The 26,184-nt window shown below is 43.6% G+C and overlaps 2 protein-coding genes across 2 annotated transcripts in view; both read right to left on the bottom strand.

Moving 5' to 3' along the window:
* HLCS (holocarboxylase synthetase) overlaps nucleotides 1–16,132 on the bottom strand; it is a 151,914-nt gene extending 135,782 nt beyond the window's left edge. The window contains exons 1-4 of the mRNA XM_089508109.1: nucleotides 15,887–16,132; nucleotides 12,949–13,101; nucleotides 8,890–9,052; nucleotides 1,153–2,114 (exon numbers count right to left, since the gene is read on the bottom strand). Coding sequence (XP_089364235.1) covers nucleotides 1,153–2,114; nucleotides 8,890–9,052; nucleotides 12,949–13,101; nucleotides 15,887–16,132 — 1,524 coding nt within the window. The remainder of the gene's footprint in view (nucleotides 1–1,152; nucleotides 2,115–8,889; nucleotides 9,053–12,948; nucleotides 13,102–15,886) is intronic.
* A 2,452-nt stretch (nucleotides 16,133–18,584) lies between these two features.
* Nucleotides 18,585–19,016, bottom strand: LOC149319588 (nanos homolog 2-like). Its single transcript, XM_089508433.1, has 2 exons — nucleotides 18,858–19,016; nucleotides 18,585–18,755 (listed from the first exon to the last, which is right to left on the bottom strand). The coding sequence occupies exons 1-2, from the start codon at nucleotides 19,014–19,016 to the stop codon at nucleotides 18,585–18,587; spliced, it is 330 nt and encodes a 109-aa protein (XP_089364559.1).
* Between the last annotated feature and the right edge of the window lie 7,168 nt (nucleotides 19,017–26,184).

Genomic DNA, 26,184 nt, shown 5'->3' with positions numbered 1-26,184 from the left:
TAGTTTTAATCCATTATTCTGTGTCTTAGCCTCTGGAGCAGCAGAAAATAAGCTTGCTTTATCTTCAATATGAAACCCTTTCAAATATTTAAACATAGCTATCATGTTACTTTTCAATCTTCTCTTCTCCAGGCTAAACATACCCAACTCCTTAAGTTGCTCCTCACAGGGCATGGTTTCCAGACGTTTTACCATTTTGGTTGCCCTTCTTTGGATATATTCCAGCATGTCAATATTGTTCTTAAATTGTGGTGCCCTGAACTGAATGCAGTATTTCTGAACAGAATGGTACTATTCATTCCCTTGATATAGATACTATACTCCTATTGATGCAGCCTAGAACTGTATTGGCTTTTTAGCTGCTTCTATCCTGTAATAAAAATTGTTTAACAACACCATATTAAGACACTATTAGGACAACATGGAATTCAATAACGGTAATCCCATCACAAGAAATATTGATGAATATCATTGTCAAACACATATTAGAATGACACTGATATTCATCAATATTTCTTGTGATGGGATTACCGTTATTGAATTCCATATTGTCTTTATAGTGTCTTAATATGGTGTTGTTGTTAAACAATTTTTATTACAGGATAGAGGCAGCTAAAAAAGCCATTGCAATTCTAGTAAATGCAATTCAAGTCAAGTAAAATCTGCTAAAATGAGCTTTAATTAATTTAAAACCCTAGATCAAGTTTAAATTCTCATAATCTGAATTTTGCATTTGAATAATAATGCCTTTTATATTAACTAATAAGATTGCTGCACAGAATGTTATTACAACAAATGCAGGAATGCAACACCATAGCTTCCACCCAACGTACTCAAAGGTTTAAAAACAAAGATAATGTTAAAAACATATGCAATCTCTTCCCATAACGTAGTAAGGGGAATCAGGGATCATCCATGCCCACTCCACCAGAAGTACTGAAGTGTCTTATGTTTACACAAAGAAAACTTTGGAACCAAACCATGCATTGCAGCAATGGTTACTCTGTTTTCTATTTAGAATTTGTAACCCGTTGGTATGAGTTGCTACAAAAGCTGCATACTTATTATCCTATAAACTTTGTCTACATTCTACTATATTCCTGCAGGTAATATTACTTAACAAGAAACAAACAGGTCATGTGTGCACTATACCTGACAGAGTATGGCTCCTCCTCCATTATTTCCATATGGCAGGTAAACGATCATCATATCTTTATCTGGACTGTCCAAGTAACCTAATGGCTTTACAAAGTTAAGTTCATCCATGATTTCTTTCTCAAAAACCTTTCCACTAATTAGTACATTTAGTTTTATTTCACTGTTCTCGGTATTTGAAAACACAAAAGCTTGAATTGTGTCATTGAGTTCATTTTTTGTCTTTACACATATACCACCAAAAGTGAAAGAGGCAGAAAGTCCCAAAATCTTTCCACCTTTTGACATGAAAGTTAAAAATTGTTTAGATAATGTATCTGAGATAGGCTCTGACGTAGCAATGATTAACAGTAATGCATTGTCAAGCCAGGGAACACTCAAAACGTGTTTCTCTAACAACTGGTAGACAGTATAAGAGTTAAAATCAACACATTCCATTATGATTGATTTTATTTCTTCAAATTTTACTTTTTTAGGGTCAGAACCAACATAGACTAAAATATTAGGAGGCTTCCCAGTAAGGTTTATTCTTTTCAGATATTTTGTAAGGCAATCAGTGTTAACACCTTCTAAACTGCCACTGTAATCATCAGGAAGTTCTGGAATGTTTTCAGCAGAAGCAAATTTAACAGACTCAATTGTGCTAGTCTCCAATTCCAAGCACTCATGGCAGCTGGAAAGATGAAGATGATGATGTTCACCAGTACCCATTTCTTTTTCAGATACTTGCTCAAGTTGTTCAGGATATTCATTTTCTTTCTGCAGTTTGCTTTTTTCCTTTTGTATTTCCTGATCACCACCTCCTGCACAATCAGCAGCTTCCACTTCTGGTTTAGCAGCTGTCTCAGAAAGAGGATCTTGAGTCTGTTCCCCATGTGGTATCTGAGTAGCATTTCCTTCTTTTTTCATACTTGATGCTGAATCTAATTCTTCCAATGTTGACATCTGTAGCTGCACAGCTAACAAAATTTAAAGTAAATCATTAAACTAATTATATAAAAACAATGATAAACAATGCTACCTTCTGTAAAAGTTTAAGCTTATCATCACAGTCGCTCCAAAAATATTTAGACAGATTTGAATCTTACTACCAATATATCGGCAATGCAGTGTAACATTAAGTTACAATGACGTTCTAATTCGATAATTTCCAGTTCATCCTCTTAAATTATGTTCTTGCAAAGCTTGTGTTTCACTCAGGTTGTTGAAAAGTAAATTAAACCTATCATTCATATTAGAATCAACATGCTAGAGCATTACTTAAATCTTATGTAAATAAGCTACTGTATATATAAAGAAAATAAATGTGTATAGTGGTTAGATTCAGAAACTGAGGCGGGTTACAAACCGCCACTTGGGACGTCCGCAGGACGTCCCATTTTAAAAAAGGGGCGTCTCTTCTAGACGCCCCTGGCTCTAATACGGACTCTGTCCGTACAATATGGCGCCGGCCGTTCCACATGGCCGGCGCCATCTTTACGTATCGGATGCTGTGCGTCCAAACGTGTCGCAGCGTCTGTGACGTCACGAATGCGCCCCTGGTGCCTCGCTACGTCACAGAGGCGCCACTTAAAGAAGCTCCATTTTGGAGCTTCTTTTTTGGTCCGTGCGGGAGCCGCGCGGTGTGGCTGCTGCGGCTCCCGCACGGGGCAAACAGCGGCGGCGGCAGACCGCCTCAAAGCGGCAATTTATAACCCGCCTAATATTCGCAATTAAGTTGCTCAAACAAAATAGAGAAACCTGAAAGGCATGACTTTGAGAAGCAGCAGCAATGAATCAGTTGCTCCAGTCCAGTATGCAACAGTGACTGTACATCAACAGTACGTGAATGCTCACACTTAACAACTGGAATTTCATCTATCTTTTCTTTACTGATGAATATGCTTCCAGTGCTCAGTTCACAGTTGATGCTCACTACGTGCAAATATACGTGAGTCAACATATCACCCAGCTAGGTGGGGCTTTTACCCAGATTCTAGGCATTCCACTCAATGCCTATGAAGATCACCTAGTGTCTCTAGTCCAGGGGTCGGCAACCTCCGGCCCACGGGCCGGATGCGGCCCACGGGCCGGATGCGGCCCACGGGTGCCTTTCTGCCGTCCCCCGGTCCCTCCTGCCGCCGAAATTGCCGCCGATTTCGGCCGCTCCGGCCGCCATTTTGTCCTTCAAAATGGCGGCGCCCATTAGGATGCCCGCTGCGGCACCCGGTGCCCTGAAACGGGGCTCCAGCAGCCGCACCGGGCCACTGGGAGGCCTGCTGCAGCACCCTGAAATGGGGCTCCGGCGGCCGCAGCGGGCCTTCCAATGGGCACCACCCACCACCCTCCTGGCTCTGCCCACCTCCCTCCTGGCTCCGCCCTCCCTCCTCCCTCCTATAAATGGAGGGGCGGGGGGGAAGGAGGAGGAGGCAGAGAGAGGGAGGGGAGAAGGAGGGAGAGGGAGGGAGGGAGGGAGGGAGGGAGGGAGGGAGGGGAGGAGAGAAAGAGAAAAAGGGTGGGAGGGAGAGGAGAGGGAGGGAGGAGAGGAGAGAGAGAGAAAGGGTGGGAGGGAGGGAGGGAGGGAGGGGAGGGGAGAGGGGAGGAGAGGGAGGGAGGGAGGGGAGGAGAGAGAGAGAGAGAAAGGGTGGGAGGGAGAGGAGAGAGACGGAGGGAGGGGAGAGGAGAGAGAGAGGGAGGGTGGGAGGGTGGGAGTGAGAGGGAGGGTGGGAGTGAGAGAAAGAAAGTGGACTTGCTTGCTCTTTTCTGGATTGAGACAGTGGCATGTGTTTTTTGCTGTTTTGTGGCCTTGCCTAGTCGCTTCCATTCTTGCAAATATTGCTATTATTATTGTTGTTATCCTTTGGTATTCTCTTTGCAAAATCCCCCCACATGGACTTGCTTGCTCTTTTCTGGGTTGAGACAGTGTGCATGCATTTTTCCTGTGTTATGGCATTGCCTAGTAGCTTCTTGCAAATATTGGAAACTCCACCCCTGACATGTGATTCCGCCCCTGGATAGTGGAAGCTCCGCCCTGGCATGCGGCTCAGCCCCAGAGGGTGGAAGCTCCACCCCCCATGTGCAGCTCCGCCCCCGGAGGGTGGAAGCTCCACCCCCCCCGGCTTCGGCCCCCCAGTTGTCTGAGGGACAGCAACCTGGCCCCCGGCTCAAAACGGTTGCCTACCCCTGCTCTAGTCCTTGTGGAAGCTGAGGTAATGGGCAAAACATGGAGACACTCTTAAGACACTCTGCAAGTAACATGCCCACCTCAGAATTTCAGGTATGAAAAATGTGAGACAAGTGGTATGAATGGCAGTGAGCAAGAAGAAAACAAGTGATGTATTACAAGGGCATGAGATGAGGTGAGATAGGAAGTAGGAGAGACAGGATAATGAGTGGTACAGGTAGCAGTGCACATGAAGCAAGAGAGTGGTTCATCGTGATGGTACATGTTAAGGCAAGGAGGGGAGTGGGAGAATGAGCAGAGGTGTACAGGAAGCAAGTGAGGGGTGCTCTGTGACCATGCGAGGTGAGGGAGGAAGTAGGAGAGATGGCAAAGCAAGTGGTGTTGCACAAGAAACACTGGAGAACCACAGTGAGGATGTGAGATAAGGCTGCAGAGAGACTAAGAGAATCAGGAGAATGAGCAGTGTGAGCAGCTATGCAGAAGCAGCAAGAAAGGGAATCACTGAGAAGGCAGAAGGTAGGATGAAAGAGAGACGAGAGAATGAGCAGTGTGAGCAGCAAAGTGCACAAAAGGTAAACAAGGGTGTACCACAATGGTCAGATGTGAGCTTAGGGAGGGACAGGAGAGTGAGCGGTATGAGCAGCTGTGTGCAAGTAGCAAGCAAGAGTTCATTGTGAGGGTGGAAGGTGAAGCAAGAGAAGGAGTAGGAGAGATGAGAGACCAAGCAGTGTGAGTAGAGTGTAAGAAGCAAGAGAAGGATACAATGTTTTTTGCATTACACAAAGGGCAAGGTGCATTGAAAGTCCACTGGCAGAGCACAAATGATTTTGGCCTGAACTAGTCTAAGGATCTAGAACCATTCTAAGGCAACAAGACTACAATCAGTAAGAAAGGAAAGCAACCTGATTACTTTCAGAACACCACAACCTACAACAAACTAAACCAAATTTTCTTTTCTACTGAACCCATCATAGATCCACTGTTTCTTATTATTTTACTTTTTCCTGTTTAAATTTATGTTAAATAGATTGTATCTTTCTACTATAACGTAAGCCTTGTATCTTAATATCACTTCAATAAATATAAAAAGCACAGTCCTAATTACAGAAATTCAACTGGTAACTGCAAAGCAAAATGAATGCTTCCCAAAAAGTCCAGCAGTTGGAGTCCAGCATAGCTACATTTCAGCATATTAGGGAGGAAGAGGATTTCCTGGACAGAACAGAAGCAACAGACTTGGACAGGGACCACAGAGGAAGTTGCTGAGGTGGAGGAGGTCACTTCACATACACAGGAGGCAGACAGCTGGAGGAATGTCACACAGAGAACTAGGCCAACAAGCGATTGTTCTGGGAGCTTGCAGCTAGAGAATCAATTTGAAGCTCTTTCCCCTATCAAGGAGGACGAGGAAGAGCAGCATGGACAGACTTCAGGGACAGAGCAGGGGAGCCTGACAGTTCCACCAGAGGGAACAGTCGCGGCTAAGCCTTGGAGAAGGCATGTAGCTGTAGTGGAGGATTCCTTGCTGAGGGATACAGAAGCAGTGATTTGTAGGCCTGACAATATGTCTCGAGAGGTGTGTTGTCTCCCTGGGGCAAAGATTTGTGATGTGACAGACAGGCTGACAAGACTGGTCAAGCCTACTGACCAATCCCCCTTCCTTTTGGTCCATGTGGGAACCAATGATACTGCAAGACACAGCCTTCAGTAGAAGGGATTACAAAGCTCTTGGTAGAAAACTGAAAGAAATGAATGCACAAGTTGTCATCTCGTCTCTTCTGCCAGTTGAAGGGCATGGTCCAGGAAGGGAGAGAAAAATAGCATTTTTAAACAAATGGCTCTGCAGATGGTGCCACCAAGAATGATTTGGATTCTTTGATCATGGGCTGTGGTTCCATGAGGGGGGACTTCTGGCAACGGATGGGTTGCATCTCACGCCAGTTGGAAATGTTTTTGCCAACAGTCTCAAGAATTTGATCAGCAGGGCTTTAAACTGAGGCCTGTTACAGACTGCCAAAATAAAGCTGCTTCGAGTCTCTTTGGAATTATGCTATTTAAATGATGCATGGGTCCTAAGAGTCCGGAGGTCACGCCAAAGCCACACTCCATTCCTAAGCACCAGAGTGCAGCTTTGGTGCAGCTTCCGGATTCTTAGGATGCATGCATCATTTAAATAGCATACCTCCAAAGAGACCCGAAGCAGCTTTATTTTGGCAGTCTGTAACAGGCCTGAGTTACGTGGGGGAGGGAGACAATATTATGAAAGGCAAAAGGGATGGAGAAAATAGTTAAACTGACATAAAGGAAATAAGACAAATAGTGCAAGGACCCAACAGGGGGGAGGCAAAAAAACTTGCACAGGCAGCAAGTAGAGAGGACCCATGGTCTGCGATGAGTCTACACTAATGCACAGAGCATGGGAAATAAGCAAGATGAACTCGAACTCCTAGTACAACAAAGCAAATATGATATAATAGGCATCACTGAAACCTGTTGGGATGAGTCTCATAAGTGGAATGTAGAAATAGAGAGGTATAACCTTTTTAAGAGAAAGAGGCCAAACAGGAAAAGAGGAGGAATAGCACTATATGTCACAGATATTTACACCAGTGAAGAAATTCAGGACATCAATACTGGAATCCAGGTGGAGAGCATCTGGATAAAAATTAAAGGGGAGGGAAACAACAAGGATGTTATGGTGGGCTTCTACTACAGACCCCCTAGTCAGATGGAAGAATTGGATGATGCCATTTTAGAACAGATGACTACACACTCAGAAAGGAGATATGTAGTAGTGATGAGTAATGACTTCAACTATCCTGATATTTGCTGGAATTCAAACTCAGCCAAATCCTCAAGGTCTAGCAAATTCCTCACTTGCCTCGAAGACAATTTCATTTTCCAAAAGTGGAAGAGGCAACAAGGGAGTAAGCTATTTTAGATCTGATCCTAACCAACAAGGATGACTTGGTTAATGGAGTGCAAGTGGTGGGATCATTAGGTGGAAGTGCCCATGTTCTCCTGGAGATTGTTATACAGTGGAAAAGAAAAGCCAGGCATAGCCAGACACACATTCTAGACTTTAGGAGAGCGTATTTCAGTAAACTTAGAGAAATACTGAGGGTAATCCCATGGTCAGGAATACTAAAAGAGAAGGGAGTTCAGGATGGATGGGAGTTTCTCAAAAGGGAGATACTGAAGGCACTATTTCAAACAGTTCCAGTGAGGAAGAAAAATGGGAGGTGTCTCAAGAAACCAGGATGGATGACTAAGGAACTTTCAACCGAGCTAAGTTTGAAACGGAACATGTATAAGAAATGGAAAAAGGGGGAAATCACCAAAGGGGAATTCAAACAAATAGCTAGCCTGTGTAGGGGTAAAGTCAGAAAAGTTAAAGTGCAGAATGAACTCAGGCTTGCTAGAGAGGTTAAGTGCTGCCCAGAACTGGACACAGTATTCCAGGTGGGGCCTGACCAAAGCAGAATAGAGTGGCACTATTACTTCCCTTGACCTAGACCCTATACTTCTATTGATGCAGCCTAAAATTGCATTGGCCTTTTTTGCTGCCGCATCACACTACTGACTCATGTTCAACTTGTGGTCTACTTGGACTCCTAGATCCCTTTCACATGTAGTTTCATTCAGCCAGGTGTCACCTGTCCTATATCTATGCATTTTATTTTTCCACCCTAAGTGCAGTACCTTACATTTCTCCATGTTGAATTTCATTTTGTTAGCTTTGGCCCAGCTTTCTAATCTATGCAGGTCATTTTGAATTTTGATCCTGTCCTCTGGAATATTAGCTATTCCTCCTAATTTAGTGTCATCTGCAAATTTTATAAGTATGCCCCCAATTCTGCCATCCAAGTCATTGATAAAGATGTTGAATAGCACTGGGACCAGGACAGAGCCCTGTGGGACCCCATTGGTCACTTCTCTCCAGGACGAAACTGGAGCGTGTCCAAAGGAGGGTGACTAAAATGGTGAAGCGTCTGGAAACCATGTCCTATGAGGAACGACTTAAGGAGCTGGGAATGTTTAGCCTGGAGAAGAGAAGGTTAAGAAATGATATGATTGCCCTGTTTAAATATTTGACGGGATGTCATACTGAGGAGGGAACAAGCTTGTTTTCTGCTGCTCCAGCGAACAGGACCCAGAACAATGGATGCAAGTTACAGGAAAAGAGATTCCACCTCAACATTAGGAGGAACTTCCTGACAGTAAGGGCTGTTTGACAGTGGAACACACTCCCTCGGAGAGTGGAGGAGTCTCCCTCCTTGGGGGTCTTTAAGCAGAGGCTGGATGGCCATCTGTCGGGGATGCTTTGATTGAGAGTTTCTGCATGGCAGGGGGTTGGACTGGCTGGCCCTTGTGGTCTCTTCCAACTCTACAATTGTATGATTCTATGATTGAGAGTTCCTGCTTGGCATGGGGTTGGACTGGATGGCCCTTGTGGTCTCTTCCAACTCTATGATTCATTATCTTGTACTTGTGTGCCATTGCAACCATAGTAGTTTGGACTGGAATGTACAAAGTCTAAAACAGCACATTTTATTTGAAAAGATACTTACATACAATTTTTTGAGGAACCATTCCATTATCCATTTGGAGTCTATCTTCCATGAATGCTATTCCAAGGCTACTGAAGTTATCTATGCTGGCCTCAGCAAACAATATATAAGGTTCTCCACCTTTAAAGGCCAAAGGTGAGCAGTAGTCTGACCACTTCACAATCTGGGGGGGGGGGGGGGGAAACCACAGCATTATTTTACAGGAAAACATGTATACATATAATCATAATACAGAAAAAGCATTTACAAAAATCAGCTGAAATTATTATTTAAATGTTTAAGTTATGCTTTATAGATTTCAGCTGATAAGTAAGTACATTGTCCGTAAGTAGGAATTTTAGGCAAAAATTGGAAGACATCTACAAAAGAGAGACTATAGCCATTTTATTAACAAACTGTAATTAATATTAATAAAGGCAGATAAGGACACTAGCAACTAAAAATGTAACAGTGAGGTAATACACAATTTATTTAGAAATTTCTTGTATATGCTCCAGTGGTGTGAGAGGTAGTAACACTACCAACCTCTTGAGCATCTTTCCATTTCAATGGAATTAGAAGGGAACTTTCAAGTGGATTACATCTTTTACCTTGAAGCAAGTATACATAAAACAGTAAAGGGATAAATAAACTGTTGACAGCTGTATCTAAGGTTGTCAAGTTTTCAAAACAGTAATAAAGGATAGTCAAACTACATGACATGTAGAGTAGACAACCAGGAAGTGGTATAAACAAAGTGCATCCTACCTATACACCAAATACATGTATTGTTGCAGTTAGCTTAGATGTCGGTTTCAGCCCACCCAGCCCCAATGGATGAAAAAACCACAGGATCTCAAGTCCTGCAGAATTCAATGCACATGGTTGTGTGCACATGCGGCCATTAGGGGCAATGGGGATTGCTGTCCGCAGATGCTTAAATACGCAGATGGCAAATCCACTTTTGGTGAGGGTGGGCTGTACTTAAAATACATATAGTTGGGGGGAAAACATAACTGTCATAAAGCATCTATGTATTCCCAAGCACTTCAGCTACAATCCCATATGCATGTACTTGGGAGTAAATCCCACTGAACTCATTGACATTCACTTCTCAATATGTATGTGAATAATTGCATTGTTAATTTAAATGGGATATTGCTCTATAGAGGCAGATTTTATCTCACACAGATACACAAACACACACAATTGTGTTTATTAAGATATGTACCAACTCACATGTTCAAAGACTGTTACTCTGAGTATGGTGAAGATTTGAGTGCAACTCCTTTGGAGATATTGTATATACTCGTGTATAAGTAAAAAACTTTCTTCCAAAAATTGATCCCAAAACCTGGGTCACCTTAGACATGGGTCAATATTGTCAGGTAAGCTTCCGCTGTCCCCAATGGCAGCACATGCACACAACCGTGCTGCCATTACTAACAGCAGGGCTCAAAGCGGGGGATTCAAAGCAGCTCACAGGATGGATATCAATAAAATACAGGGGCTGGAAGGACTTGAGAGGGGGGATAAGTAAGTAAAAGACTTGCCAGAGGCAATCTGATCATGCAGAGTCCCTCCCCCAAAAAAGCCCTCCCTAGCAGGCTCTACGTGCAAGTCCTGCACCCATTGCTCCTGTGGACCTCCAAGTCACCCAGAGCACACTGCCACAGCCTCCACTTCTTCCTCTCCTTGGCGGTGCTTCCCTTTGAGAGCCCACAGATGGCCGCTTCACCTCTGGGGCTGTTTAAACCCGGATGGGAGGTAATGACTGGGTGCTGAGATCTGGTTTAAAGAAGCCCCTTTTTCATCTTCTCCTTGGTGGGCCCTCCACTCTCCCCTCCACCTTTGGTGTCTCCCAGGAGAAAGCCAAAGTGGAGACAAAGGTCAGGGAGACAGCCAAGGTGCAGGGGAGAATGCAGGTCTCCGCCAAGGAGAAGAGGAAGAAGGGGCTGCTTTAAACTGGATCCTGGCACTTAAGCATCATCTCCCATACAGGTTTAGAGAAGCCCCAAGGATGAAGCACTGATCCCCAGGCTCTCAAAAGGAAGTCCCACTGAAAAGAGGAATAAGCAGTGGAGGATGCAGCGGCACACTTTGGGTGACTTTTGGAGGTTTGCGGGAGCAATGGGCTCAGGGTTTACCTGCGGAGCCTGCCAGGGCTTTGAGGGGAAGACTGGACACGAGGGTGGGGGACTCTGCATGATAATCTTGCATCCGGTGAGTGTCTTTTATTTATTCCCCTCTCCCTATTCATTCCAGCTCCTGTATTTTATTTGTACCCTTCCTTTATATTGTGAGCCACCCAGCCCAGCTGTTCTTAATGGCAGCATGGCTGTCATTATGTTTGACCCTTGACTTATCCAAGGGTCACATAGAAATTCTTAAATTTTGGCCCAAAACCAGCCCGTGATTTATACATGTGGTTGACATAGTTGAATACAGTGTGCCAACGCCATATGCGGGTGCACTATACACGGCTTTCAGCATACACTGAAAGCCATGAGAGAGCCTGTGGGAGTGCGTGGGGCACAAGCAGTGGCACGTCCCATTAAGCTTAATGGGGTGCGCGCCCATGGTGTGAGTGCACTGCCGCACCATGCACAAGCCCCATTACTTTCAATGGGGCTCGAGCATTTGCGGGGGGGTCCGGAACGGATCCCCCTGTATAACAAGGGCGCACTATATATATGATAGGTCCAAAAACACACTGCAGAAATAACCCAGTTTGAGACCGTTTTAACTGCCATGGCTCAATGCTAAGAAATTCAAGTAATTTTAGTTTTGTGACATTTAGCCTTCTCTGTCAGAGAGCTCTGGTTCCACAATAAACTGCAATTCCCAGGATTCCCTAGCACTGAGCCAGGGCAGTTAAAGCAGTCTCATACACGATTATTTCTACAGAGTGTTTTGGGACTTTGGTGCAAAACAGATGGGTAGAAGGGCGGCTTGAAGGTGCCCCTTCCGAAGACAGATTGAAGCCACAGCATCCACATGCTGCAGCTCCAATCCACCTTGAAGTTGGCCGAAAAAGGAGCAGCAAATATCCGCTCCTTTTTTGGCCAGCAAAAAGCTGGCTTTTACCACACCACAGCGTTTTGAAACCACCCACATCTAAACAGCTGGGCAGTTTCAAGATGTCTTGGGGCAAACAGGGTCTAAACGCCACACCTACATACCACCAGGAAGACAGCTTTACTGGGCCATCTGTTTTGGCCCTTAGTCTTTGTTTGAGACTCACTTGTTATTTCACTTTCAACTGCTTCTTTTCTGTCAGCACGTCAGTCAATATCTGCCTGTAATGTTCTGCATGGTGAGAACATCAGAAAGTAGCCAGGCAGTCCCTATACACATGCCAAGGAGAGATTGTTATGTTCCTCCTGTGCCCATTTTGACTGGTTGCTGGGGTGCTCAGAAGGGAAAAAGCCACTTGCTTTAAGGTAAACAAGAGGAACAGGCATATGTGTGAGGAAGAGAAAGTGAATATCCACAAACAGCAACTGATCGAAACTAATTGAGGGGCATTTCTATTATTAGTTTTGCTCAGTGACTGTGGATATTGACCATCATACTCAAATTAACTGAGGTCCAAAAATAATCCACTCTGAAACCGCTTTAACTGCCCTGGCTCACTGCTAAGGAATCCTGGGAATTGCAGTTGTTTGTTGTGGCACCAGAAGGCTAAATGTCTCACAAAACTAGTTCCCAGAATTCCCTAGCACTGAGCCAGGGCAGTTAAAGTGGTCTGAAATTGGAATATTTCTGCAGTGTGTTTTGAACCATAATCACTTCCTCATGAAATTCAGCCTCACCTTTTCTTAAAGGAACGATGCCCCAAAATATGGGATTTTTTATTTTTATTTTTTGGCATCCATTCAGTCTACCTACGGAATACTTTTCTGGCCCTCAAATAAAGAATATCCCTTATTATAAGGGGCACCTGGCAATTCTCTGCAACCTTTTTATACTGTATATTTTGTGTGCCTCCCCAACTTGTAAACCCAGTATTTCAAAAAACAAATTATTACAATCCATTAAAATGGCTTTTTGACAAAATAACCAGAACCACAGACTCACCTTCTCTGTTGAACCGGTTACAGCCTGTGAACTACCTGCTTGAGCAGAAATACTTTCTGTCACAAAGGCAATATGTTCCGCTTCAAATATTTTGTCTAAATAACTGAAAGGTGATACAATAAGCAATGTCCATTTGTTTAAATCTTCAAGGAACTAGAAGAGGGAAAGATATTAAAGATATTAGAAGGTCTTCACATAAATTGCACCATACTTCACTTTATGAAAGCACTGGTAAACCAAATTATTTCTCCTATTTTAGAAGATTATGTAAAGTTTAAGCCACCCATTGCAGTAAATACATCTTTTATGACGATTTATTTACTGACATGAAGAAAAACAGATTTTTTTTTAGTTATTTTCATCAAGACATAAATCACATTACAGAGAGAGAAAAGTTAGAGCCATGTCCTTCCTTTTTTTTCCAGAACTGAATTACACTTCAAAGGAGTCTATAGCAATGTTGATTTATCTTTAAACTTCTATGATGAATTCCTAATTGCATGCTGTTATATTTAGGAGTATGGCACAATTTTATTTTCATACAAGTAACAGGCTAGTAAGCACTACATTTACATACTGCTGCTATGCATCCAACGCGGTCTAAAAATAGCAAAGGAAAGTGTGGTCTAAATCTTCACCGTCCCAAGAGTAGCTGATGTGCTTTTTTCTGTCATCATTTTTTTAGCTCATAAGTTGATTTCTTTCCCTTACCCAAACTATGGTGTTTGTGTGTGCACACATGTGTGCCTTCAAGTTGTCTGTCAACTTATGGTGACACCATGAATTTTATAGGGTTTTCTTAGGCAAGAAGGTAGTTTTGCCAATTCCCTGATAAGAGGTAATAATAAGGTAAAGCAAAGAGCAACAAAATAGGTGAGAATGAAAGAAATAAATATGAGAAAATAAAGACTACACATAAATAAGCATGAACTGAGACACACATATAAGATTAAACAAGAGAACATAGAAAGGACCAAAATCTGCCAAGAGAAGTATTTCTAGATAAATATTTCAGACCTGACAAAGGCAGAAAATGTAACATATGGGGGATGAGGACTCAAATGACCAGAAAATTCTAAGGTGGTATGATTGCCTGCCTATCTGGGTAATGCAGTATTAACATTTATGACTTCTTTCTCTGCATCATCCAGAAAAGAATGTCTGTCTCTTCACCAATGGTTTCAATGGAGATCACCACTGTCTACTTCTAATAGCTTTACCATCTTGTTTCTAAAGCAGGCCAGGAAACAGAAGGCTGCCCAGATATTGTTGGATTAGAACTCACACAAACTTCAGCCAGCAGAGCCTATGATGAAGGTGGTCTAACAGTACTGGAAGGGATGTAGTCAGCATCTCAAGGGAAGTTACTTTTCTTTTGCTAATGGAGTTGAAATTTTATTATTTGTCTTTTATTGCCCTTGTCCAGGTCCCCAAAAGGGTAAGAAGGAGAGTGGCCACCACCTGCACTGATATCCCTCTAGACCAGTGGTTCCCAACCTGTGCTCTGAGGAGCACTTAGGGCTCCATGGGCACTTGCTAGGTCTCTGTGGCCGCTCCAGGAAAATGAAATAAATAAAAATTGAATGAAATTAGAGAATAAGAAACACTACTCCTAAAACACCATTAACTTGTAAGGCATAGGGTAGACCTCTTAGTCACAGAAACTGATTCTGAAAAGGGCTCCACAAGTCAAAAAGGTAAGGAACCCCTGCTCTAGACCAACTTAAACTGATCAACAGAAATAATATCACACAAAATGTAGATCCTAACATTATTATTTTTCTTCTCCTTTATGATAATGACATCTCTGGCTGTACAAGAAGCTTCAAAAGCTTGCATGATGTATTTTCTGCATTTTTCCTGGCCAATAAACATATTTCTCTTTTGTGGATTTTGTAATATCGAAAATGAAACACTTTCCCACTTCATTCTAAATGACTAAGACTAATATGTCTATTCAGTAAGAGACTGGAGCCTTAAAGAGAAATCTGAAGAACAGTGCTGTTATTCTTCTGTGCCTTCAAGTGACTCCTGACTTATGTTGACTCCAAGGCAAACTGATCACAGGGTTTCCTTGGCAAGATTTGTTCCAAGAGGGCTTGCCATTGCCTTTCTCTGAGGTGGAGTCTGGCTCTACTCAGGTCATCTAGTGGGTTTCCACAGCTGTGGGGATTTGAACCTTGGTCTCCAGAATCATAGTCCAATGCTTAAACCACTACACCGTGCTGGGTTATATACTTCTCACAAAGCATTACTGATAGTAAGATCAGTATGAGGACAATATGGGTAAAAAAACCCACCACGAAAATGTCTAAATGGCAGACTGAGAAGTCTATTTAAACTTTAGCTTCATCTTATCTAAGGCTGTTGTTCTATGCACAATTATCCCACTGAAAACAATGACGTACGTCTCACTACTGAGTACACTTACTATACATATACTCGAGATAGCTTTTACAGATATAACTAAATGCAATCCTTCATCAGTGTTTTGCCCCACCTTGGCTACAGCTGCCCAGCTAAATTTCAGATGAAGCACAATGCCCTTGTATTACATGCCCTCAGGATTATGCCAGCACAACAGCATAGGCCAGCCTCCAGCACTAAGGCAGGCAAGGTGTCTTAGTGTTGAGGGCCTGGAATAGAGACAACTCATACCTAACATCTGAAAGGTCTGATGGTGCTTAGAGCCACTTGGTTCACCGCTGGCAAAGGAACAGCAGCCTAACACCAAGAATGAGATGCTCCTGAGATGATCCTTGTGTTCCCCATTCTCTGTAATTAAAGTATACACTGCATGAATAATCTGAAACTGAACTTTATAGATCCTCATGAGTTACAAGTATTTTATGGGCTACAGTTCAGAGAAATAGATAGATAGCTGTCTTAGTCTGGAATAACCTCCCTCCATAACACAGCTACAAGCGCTGAGCCTCACCTCGGTCTCCCCAGTGAAGAAGACCTTGTCTCCAGCCCTGAGATAAACCCTCTCTTCCTGGAGGCAGGCAGAGCCTTGCTGCCTGAGGAGCGGGAGGCGGCTGGGCGGAGGCTGCCAGGAGGAGGAAGAGAAAGTGAAGGAGCAGCGGCTGCGGTGGAGCCTGCGCACAGCGCGGCGGATGAGCCCCGCGGGACAGGGCCCCCCCCAGCGCGCCCAGAGGTACAAGTAGCAGAGCGTGATCAGCATGGCGCGGAGCAAGGGGCACGCGCCACCCGCGACCCGCCCCCTGCTCAGCACACGCCGCAACTGCCGGGAATGGGAGCGGCCAGGGAGGGGGCGGCGCCTCCCACGCCGCCTCCTGATTGGCTCGCCCTGCCCCGCCCCTCTGCACGCGGAGCCAAACGGCGCCCTGATTGGTTGCGACGCTCTCTTCCCAATTGACGGCCCAGTGTTCCTTTCCCCGGCACTGGATGGAGCATGCGCACAAGCAAGGAAGCGCAGAGGAACCTTGGCTTTCGGAGAGTTCTTGCGCTTCAGCCTTCTGCCCTGAAAGCTTCCCAAAATGTCCTCCGTTTTCAAAATAACTTCTTATATACAATTTATATATCTATATGCGCGCGTGTGTGTCTGTATATATTAGGATCTTTTCCAGTTCTCTCATAGCCACCCTCCCCATATATAACTTATTACACACTTATCATAGACAGATAGATAGATAGATAGATAGATAGATAGATGATAGATAGATAGATAGATAGGGATTATTTTAAGATCATTTCTAGTTCTTTCATAGCCACCCTCCCCATTCCCCCCACGTATATAACTTATATACTTATATATAATTTTAGGATCTTTTCTAGTTCTTTCATAGCCACCCCTCCCATTATATATATATATATATATATATATAAAGAGAGAGAGAGAGAGAGAATGGGAAGGGTGGCTATAGAAAGAACTAGAAAAAATCCTAAAATGCAAAGGTGTACAACTGAGCACAAAAGTTAGAATCATACAAGCCACTGTGTTCCCTATTCCCATGTATGGATGTGAGAGCTGGAAGGTTAAGAGGTGATATGATAGCCCTGTTTAAATATCTGAAGGGATGTCATATTGAGGGGGGAGCAAGCTTGTTTTCTGCTGCTCCAGAGAACAGGGCCCGGAACAATGGATGCAAGCTACACAGTGGAAAACACTTCCTTGGAGCTTAGGGGAGTCTCCCTCCTTGGAGGTCTTTAAGCAGAGGCTGGATGGCCATCTGCCACAGGAGATGCTTTGATTTAGATTTCCTGCATGGCAGGGGGTTGGACTGGATGGCCCTTGTGGTCTCTTCCAGCTCTACGATTCTATGACAGTTAAAAAGGAGATAGGAAGAAAATCAGTTGATTTGAGATGTGGTTCTGGAGAAGAGGATCCCATGGACAGCCAAAAGGACAAAGAAATGGGTCCTTGAGCAGATCAAGCAGGAAACCGCCCTGGAAGCCAAGATGACCAAACTGAGGCTGTCATACTTCAGACACATCATGAGAAGGAAGGACTCATTGGAGAAGGCAGTGATGCTGGGAAAGGTGGAGGGAAGTACGGAGAGGAAAGCCACATGCCAGATGGATGGACTCTATTCAGGAGGCCACGGGTTTTTATGGGGTTGCAGGAATTAAGCAGAGCAATGGAGGACAGAGGGTCTTGGAGATGTCTCATCCATAGGGTTGCCATGCATTGAGATCAACTCAAGGGCAGTTAACAACAAATATTTATATGGATGCAGGAGCCATAAGTCTTTATTAAATTCAACAGTCGCAACCTTAGTTTAGAACTTGCACACTGCAAACAATAGGAGGTCAGGCAACAAGAGACAAATAGCAACATTTTCTTTCCAAAATATAAACATAAAAAATAGGCACCATTCTTTTCAAAAGCATCTAAACTTTTTTCTTGTGTAGACACAAAGGACTTAGTAGCAATTTAATATATATATATATTTCAGCCCCAAAGGATATGGCTGATTTTGACATGACATTAGGCAATTGTGCTCATAAAAGGAACAAATGCAGACTCACAAATGTTGCTTTTGAAAACAAATAATAAGAATTCGATTTCTGTTCTTCAAACTGAAATAAATTAGGTTTCGTGGGATCATATAAGTTTCAGGGTGTTTAAAAACAGGTATTTGTCCATTCATCATCCTAAAAATCTTTCTGAAGTCATTTTTAAAAAGTCATTTTAAAAATAAAAATGAAGTTGGCTTTTTGGGAACTTTTCCTCTCCATTTGTTGTTTGATGTTGTGAGCGGAGTAGGCCGCAGCCAGCCACTGTGGTAGTAGTTATGGCTGAACCCCCTTGTGGGCTCTGCCCATAAAGGAAATGCAGTGTTGTCAGACTGTGATAGGTGGACTGGAGTGTGTTGTTAACAGCTGATTAGACATGAAGGAACTGTGTTAGGACCAAATGTATATATAAACCTGTACCCACTGTGCATTTGAGTTCCAGCAACTGAAACCTTGAGTGTTACGTCTTTGTTTTAGTTCTTAGTTTTGTTATAATAAAACCAACACCTTGGACCAATATGGTCATTCCCTGCTAGTCTAGCTGAGGCTGCACCTCACAAAGGTGACAATGTTTTGTATTACCTCCTTCAAAAACAGCAACAACATATTTAAGGAGCCATTTTATACTGATCTCAAAGATTCCTTGATGTTCCTTCTCATCTCCTGAACTTGTGTCCAGCCAAGTTTCGGCCAATAAGCGACTTCTTCTCTTGGTTGAGTGGACAGTAACTCAGCGTGTGGGCCTTGTCTGCTGTCCCACCACAAAGCGGGCAGATGTACTTGCGCAAGATGGGGTAGACCACGACTCCATCCGCTGTCCTCAATGGCTGGGAAGAACGGAAATTCTTGGATTCTTCATTGTGTTTGCAGAAGTTACCACATTGCTTGGGACCATTGACACTGCATTAGGAACTCTTGCTTCCACTTACACTGGTCCATTGCACCACCACGGCATCTGGATTGTTCTCATTAGAGACTAAGTGGCAGGTTGCAGTCCAGCATATCTCAAGTTGGAGAGAACGGCGAGACTCTTTTGCCTCAAGAATCTCCGTGACCAACTTGGATTGGCGCAGATAATCCTTCCACATGTCGAAATAGTGTACCCCAAATGTTGTAAGAGCATAACGCGGCCTGCACATGGATGACACAGAGAACATGGTGCCCAGTGTGACCTCTCAGGCACGATTCTTTTCACTGAGGTGGCTGCACAAAACATGCAGTCACACAAAACAGTGCAAAATACTGGAGAGGTGGAGTCTGTGATATATAGGGGATGGGTTCAAAATCTTTTTTCATTTGACACTCCCATCTGTTTTCTCCCTTCTCTGCCCAGAATTTAACCCACACATGTTTAGACATCAAAGGTTTTCTGCAAAAAATAAATCAAGAGATGGACAAGAAAGAGTTGGCTTCCCCATCTGTTATGATTCTCCCAGTCTTTCACCTTGCCTGCTAAGTAGCCATTCATTTTCTCAATCTCACATAATCGAGATTCATGTTGGACTCCTTGTTCAAAGGCTGCATTTGCAGTTTCTTCTATTGCAGGTACAATCGGTTAGTCGGGTAAGCTTAGCGTTAACAGATTCCAGTGCTAACTTCAAGCCTTTCTACAAATTACTCAACAAATTTTCTTAGTTTTTCAAGTACTTCCAAGAAGGTCCAGAGTTGATGGGCCATCTCCTTTACCTCTTCTGCTGCTTCTATTGGAGCCACTCGTCATTTCAGTGTCTTTATCCACTTTTTCTAAGTGGATTTTCGGCTCTTTTGGTGTTAAGCAGAAAGCTGAAATTGCCTGATCTGTCAAACTCTTTGTTCTTTCCATCAGAAATTCTCCATTTAAAAAATAGTTAAAATTCACTCCAATTTTATAAAAAAAGAATGAGATTTTGCCCTGCTCTGCTGTTCCACGTTCTCCATGAACGGCAGTCGGCCACCCTAGCTCAGCATAACTTATATTGTCAGAAACAACTTGAGGGTACACAGCATCTGCTGTTGTTTATTACCTTCAAGTGGACCCATGGTAACCCTGTGTATGAGATATCTCCAAGACTCCCCATCCTCCACTGCTGTGCTCAGGTCCTGCAAATTCCTTGACTTCCCTGATTAAGTCAAACCATCTGGCATGTGGTCTTCCTCTCTTTCTACTACCTTCCACCTTTCCTAGCATTATTTTTTTTCTAGTGAGCCGTGCCTTCTTGTGATGTGGCCAAAGTACGACAGCCTCAGTTTGATCATCTTGGCTTCCAGGGAGAATTCAGACTTGATCTGTTCAAGGACCCATTTCTTTGTTTGATTTTTACCTTCCATGGTATCCTCAGCACTCTTCTCCAGCACCACATCTCAAATGAATAAAAAATTTTCTTGCCCACTTTTTTTACTGTCCAACTCTCACATCTATACATGGTGATGGGGAATATAATGGCTTGGACAATTCTAGCTACTGTTCAGTTGTGTATCTTTACTCTTTAGGATCGTGTACAGTTCTTTCATAGCAGCCCTTAACATTATTTCTAGTGTAAGTAGTGCCATTATTACTTCTCTGCTTAGCCCTGCTCACCAGACCCATTAGTGCATTCAGATAGCTAATTCTTTTTAACTGTTGTAAATTAGTATTTTAGTTTAATCTTTTTTTAAAAATCTGTATGCCGCATTGGATCCGATTTTGGGAGAAAGGGAAGGTATCAATGCAATAGATAAATAGCTAGAGTAAATTGATAGAGTATTGCATGTTGGCCTGATCTTTTCTTTGGTTACCTCTAGTCCTCTTCCTTTTTAGTCTTACAACCAACCTATTAAGGATAAGAGACAGAGACACTTCATTTTCAAAAAAGCAGCCACACTGGTTTCAGTATAAAAAGGGAAAGTGGATAGAAAGCACCTTTAAGAAATCTACAACTTTCCATGGATTTACATTGAGTTAATTGGTATGTTTAAGCATTAGTTTTTGCCATACCATCTTCTCATTCGTGCATCCGAAGAAGCGGATTGAAATCCATGAAAGCTCATGGTAACATAAATCAGTCTGACAAGTGCTGATAGATTCTTTCTCACCCCTTTTCATAAAGCCACCCAGTGAGGTTGTGGATGTCCCAAATCCCAGTCAAACTCTGTAGGTAGTGTTACAATCGATGAATTAGGTTTTGTAGCAGACCTTCAGCTGGCTTATGGGCATGTGTAACTACAGTGGCTCTTAACTTCTTAGGAGGTGTTCTCTTCTTGCAGTTTACTGAAGATAACGTGGGACTGAGTGGTTTTCTAGAAAAAATATGCATAAAAATCTATAAATTCTGAAACACTTAATATAAGTACGTTAAGGGAACAACTTCACACAGGTGGAGGGGGAACATCTAACTAAAACAGGCTTAACTAGTGGAGCAAAGTCGGGGGGCCTAAATACCCTAAATGCAAACAGATCATATTTGATCTTGGTAATTAAACAGGGTCAGTTCTGGCTAGTACTTGGATGGGAGACTACCAAAGGATATGAGGTGGTGTATTCAAAGAAAGGAACAGGAAAAACCACATCTTGGGCATTCCTTGCTTAGGAAAACCCCATTAAATTCATAAAGTGACAGGCAACATGAAGGCACATATATACACATACAGCAGAGCAAAAAGCAATTCTGTCATATCAGAATTTACTTTGGCTTACATCAGGAAGACACTTTTATGTTCTGGTAGATTATATATTCCTTCCTATCCCTTCAATGTTACTTGTGTTTTTAATGCTAAAATTAGGGTTCCTTACTGAAACCTGTAATCCCCAGTGCATAGAACATGCAGAAAAATTGCCAGAAATTGGTTCTGAGATCCATGACAAGGGGGATTCTCAAAATGAAACCTGGACACTTTACATAATTTGTGATTTCCAGACAACCATTTCTCATTCAGGCCATTTACTGGAAATCACAGTAGTTCACGAAAGTGAAACTGATGCACTTCTATTATTTTAGCCTTTTGACTTCTACAAGCTTGTAAGCAGCAGCTCAGTTATGCAGACTATTAGGCAAGCGAGAGGGATTAGCTAGGAAATGACTTGTGTACAACTACTGTATCCATGTATAAATAACATGACATGCTAGCAGGAGTATCTACATGACCCTACCCATGGGGCTGAGTGTCCTCCTTTGTTTGCAAATAATTCTGTAATAGTTTTGTGAAATAAATTGGCCAATAAATTTCAGTATGAACATTGAAACTTGCTGAGTTGTATTAATGCCAACTTGAAATGGGGTGGGACAGCACTGAGCAAGCAGAAGTATTATGTCTTATTTACTTAGGATTTCCCATTATATTTTTAAGAACCCCTCCACATATTTCCCACTATATTTTCAAGACCCAAGTTTACAATCAAAGGATGGCCCCTTGGGGGAACACAAGAGTAAGGGCCTGTTATGCTGCTTGAAAGAATGGGAAGGACTAAGTTCTTTTAATTTGCACTTTACAGTTGCAGTATACAACTAATCCACCATCTGAAAGATGTGCTCTGAAAAGAGGAGGGGAGATACTGGTTGTCGGGAAGCAGCCATTATAATTGTATAAGACAGAGGGAGATATGGAAAGGGGAGACAATCACACTTTAACTGAAGGGACAGGGATTGGGGGGGTGCGTACCGCACTGGGTGACACCCCAGAAGGGGAAGTGTCATCCACTTGCCCCCTGCAGGCGCTCCTTTAGCCCACGTGGGCACTCCTTCAGCTCATGTGCACACTCTTTGGCTCACGTGCGCACTCTAGGGGCTGCGCAGGTGCTCTTTGGTCCTGTGCAGGTGCCCCTTAGGGCTGTGCACATGCTGTTTTGGCCCACGTGGGTGCTGTTTTGGCCCCTTGCAGCCACTTCTCCAACCCATGTGAGTGCTCCTCGAACCGGTGCACACACTCCTTGAGCTTGCACAGGTTCTGTGGAGGTGCTGTAGGGGCAGCTCAGGCACTTGGGCCTCTGTAGGTGCCCCTTGGGGACATGCAGGTGCATTCTAGAGGCTGCATGGGTGCTCCTTGGGTCTGCGCCGGTGCCTCTACAGGCCATGTGGGCCATTTCGGCCCACATGGGTGCTCCTGCCCTGGAATCAGGAAGTTCCACCCTTGGAAGTCCCCCCAGAGGTCCTACCCCCACACACACCCGGTGCAGGGCTGCCAATAACCTGGATAGCCTTAGCAACAGTCCTCTGAGTAGAAAAGGCTGGTGTTCAATGCCAGATTAGTCAATGGGAAAACAGCAGCTACTCATGACTTGATCTTGGGTAACCATGCCAACCTGGTGTCTAACATACAGACCTGGTTGGATGAAGCTAGGGTATGGGTGTTAATTCACCAGGTCCTCTCTATACACACAGCAGCAGTCAAGACTTTTTGGACATGGATGTGGAACTGCAGTGTTCTGTTGAGATTCCATCCCTCTGACCAGGTGCTTTGTCCTGCAGTTATATCGGTTCAAATGTGTGTACTTGAAGCTGGATGGCCAGGACAGATTAGGGATTCTGTTGGTGGACTGCTCATCCTGGTGACCAGCAGACTTCCTTCCTGAGCAGGACCGGCTCATCCATGTAGGCAAACTAGGCAATGGCCTAGAGCACCAAACAGTAGGGGCGCTGTGACAGCGTAGCGGCTTTTTTGTTTTTTTGCATAATTAAAAAATATTAGAGTGAAAACTGTCAGTGGAGCGAAGGGGGCACTGGGCCTATGGGTCCTGGAGGGGAGGCAGGAAAACTCAGGAGGAGGAGCTGGGATTTGAGCCCAGAGTCATAGTCCAATGCTCAAACAACTAGTCCACACTGGCTCCAACAATCCACTTTAAAAGCTTGGTCTTCTTCCCAGGGTGTCCAGATGTCTTCACCGCAAAGGAAGACACCACAAAATGGAAGACATTCAAGAAAAAGGGAGGACATAACTCAAGAAAAGCTCAAAACACTCCTAGAAATGTAAATGCATGCTTCTTAGTCATGCTCAAAATGGAGGATGTTTTATAATAACTTCTGGACAGAAGGTTAGAATGGAGGACATGTCCTGGAAGAGGAGGAGGTCTGTGCTACCCTGAGGTGTACCTATCATGGGGTTTTCTTGGCAATATGAGTTCAGAGAAGTTTTGCCATAGTCTTCCTTTGAGGCTGAGAGAGTTTGGCTTGCCCACTCTTGGTGGTGTGCCTGCTATGTGTCTTTTCTTTCTCAACTTGGAGCCATTCCCATCCTTTTTTCATAGGCTGCATCTACACTGCAGAAATAATGCAATTTGACACCGCTTTAACTGCCCTGGCTCCATGCTATGGAATCCTGGGATTTGGATTTTTGGAGGAGAATTCGCCTTCTCAGTCAGAGAGCAGTGGAGCCACAACAAACTACAAATCCCAAGGCTCCATAGCATGGAACCAACAGGATGACCAGATGTTCTCTTTTTCTGGGGTATATCTTAAATTTCAGTCTTCTGTCCAGGAAGAATTCCAAAAATGTCCTCCCTTTTGAGCATCACTAAGAAGCATGAATTTAGATTTATATGAGGGAGTTTCAGCTTTTCCTTGGTCATATCCTCCATTTTACTTGAAAGCCCTACATTTTGCAGTGCCTTGTCCTCCTTTACGGTTAGGACAGCCAGTCACCGTGGGAGCCAAGGGCAGCTAGAATGGTGTCAAACTGCATTAATTCTACAGTGTGGCAGCAGCCCTGGTCCTCTCACCTGGTGACCCTACTGGTTTTCTTCTCTTTCTTGTGACACCCTTTTCTGTTCCATGGTTGAAGATTTTTAGTTTTTAGGGGTCCACCACCCCACAAATTCATGGGGATGGAATCCAGATTTTTCCACATCATTAGAATGAACAATGCTTCCAGCTTGCAAAAGGAATATGCATGCATTAGTTTCCATTCCAAATGTCACAGCAATAAAAAAAGTCTTTAACCTGTAAAATACCCAACTGGCTTTTTGACTAATTCTCAGTACTATGATGACAGATTGAAACCTAAGTTTTATGTCATGTTTAGCTTTAGCAAACGAAATAGTGGAAATCAAGGGGTGAAAATGATTATGAGGGGCAACAGGGGTGCCAAAATATTTCTCGCCTAGGGTGGCAAAATACCTAGAGCTGGCCCTGTTCCTGAGCTAGCTGTGATGATCCATGAGTTGGTGTTGGAATCCCCTCAGCTTGTAGTGCTGGGGGACTTCAACATCCATGCTGAGACTGGGCCAGGACTTAAAGTATACCCTGACAACCATGGGTCTGTCTCAAGTAGTATCTGGCCTTACTCATGTTGCTGGACACACTTGACCTCATTTTCTGTAGTGGGTGACATAACTGTGATCTAGGAACCGTCTTTTGTCATGGACAGATTACCACCTGGTAGAGTTTAGACTTGCTAGAACTCAGAACCTCCACAGTGTTGAGGGAATCCATTAAAATGTACCAAGAAGCTTATAGATCCGGATGGATTTCTGATAGCTCTTGGGGAGTTCCCTGCTAACTTGACAGGTGGTTCTGTTAAGTTCTTAGCCAATCTTTAGATTAGAGGAAAGGCCAGGGGGGTGGACAGGATTGCTCCTGAGAGCCCCCCTCTCATGGAGGTTAAGTAAAACTGCCCCCCCTGGTTTTCCAGAGAGCTGGTGGTGATAAAACAAGGAAGATGACAAAAGAGACATTGAAGGAAAACGTGCAGCGGATCCAATTGAACACAGGTTAGAACTTATCTGAGTGTCTATTCTGTGGCAATACAGACAGCAAAGGCACATTTCCCCTCTGCTTCTACTGCATGTTGAAAGAATCAGCCAGTAGAGATATTTTGAATGATTGGGGTCTTTTACATACATGGCCAAGACTGGAAAATGCATCCTACCGAGCAAGCTGCTGTAAACAACTTGCCTGGCAATGCTGATCCACTCTGACCTAGATGCTACAATTGCTACAGACCCAGTGGATGTAGTTTTGTCTCCTGCCTATTCAGTGATAATGGATACTTTTCAATTTGGCCATTCCTTGCAGTGGAACGGCCACATGACAGGAGCAAAGGCTGGCTGGATGGGCCCATGCATTGCCTTTCAATCTGCTCCAGATGGAAACTGTCAGGAAGGAGCTGGAAAAAAGTTTCTCCCCCCCTCCAAATACCTTTGAGGGAAGGTTTAACAGATGGTGTACTTGTTAATGGTTCATTGTTTTAATAGTTGTAGTAACACTTCTTGTTGTTGTTGTTAGAGTTTTAAAACTTTGGTTCCATGACAAAATATATAAGTGGTCCTTGGTAAAGAAAATGAACCACTGATCTAGATCCATTCCAATC

The sequence above is a fragment of the Sceloporus occidentalis genome, unplaced genomic scaffold (assembly GCF_023333645.1).
Source record: "Sceloporus occidentalis isolate IW3139 unplaced genomic scaffold, rSceOcc1.0.p SCAF_2, whole genome shotgun sequence".
Taxonomy (NCBI): Eukaryota; Metazoa; Chordata; class Lepidosauria; order Squamata; family Phrynosomatidae; genus Sceloporus; species Sceloporus occidentalis.
The sequence above is the reverse complement of the archived record's forward strand: the minus strand, read 5'-3'. Positions and strand labels throughout refer to the sequence as shown.

Excerpts from the sequence above, each read along its gene's own strand:
- LOC149319588 (XM_089508433.1), bottom strand. The coding sequence starts at position 19,016 with ATGTGGAAGGATTATCTGCGCCAATCCAAGTTGGTCACGGAGATTCTT. Across the intron at positions 18,756-18,857 it reads TGGTGGTGCAATGGACCAGT|CCATTGAGGACAGCGGATGG; the intron begins GTAAGTGGAAGC and ends CGTTCTTCCCAG.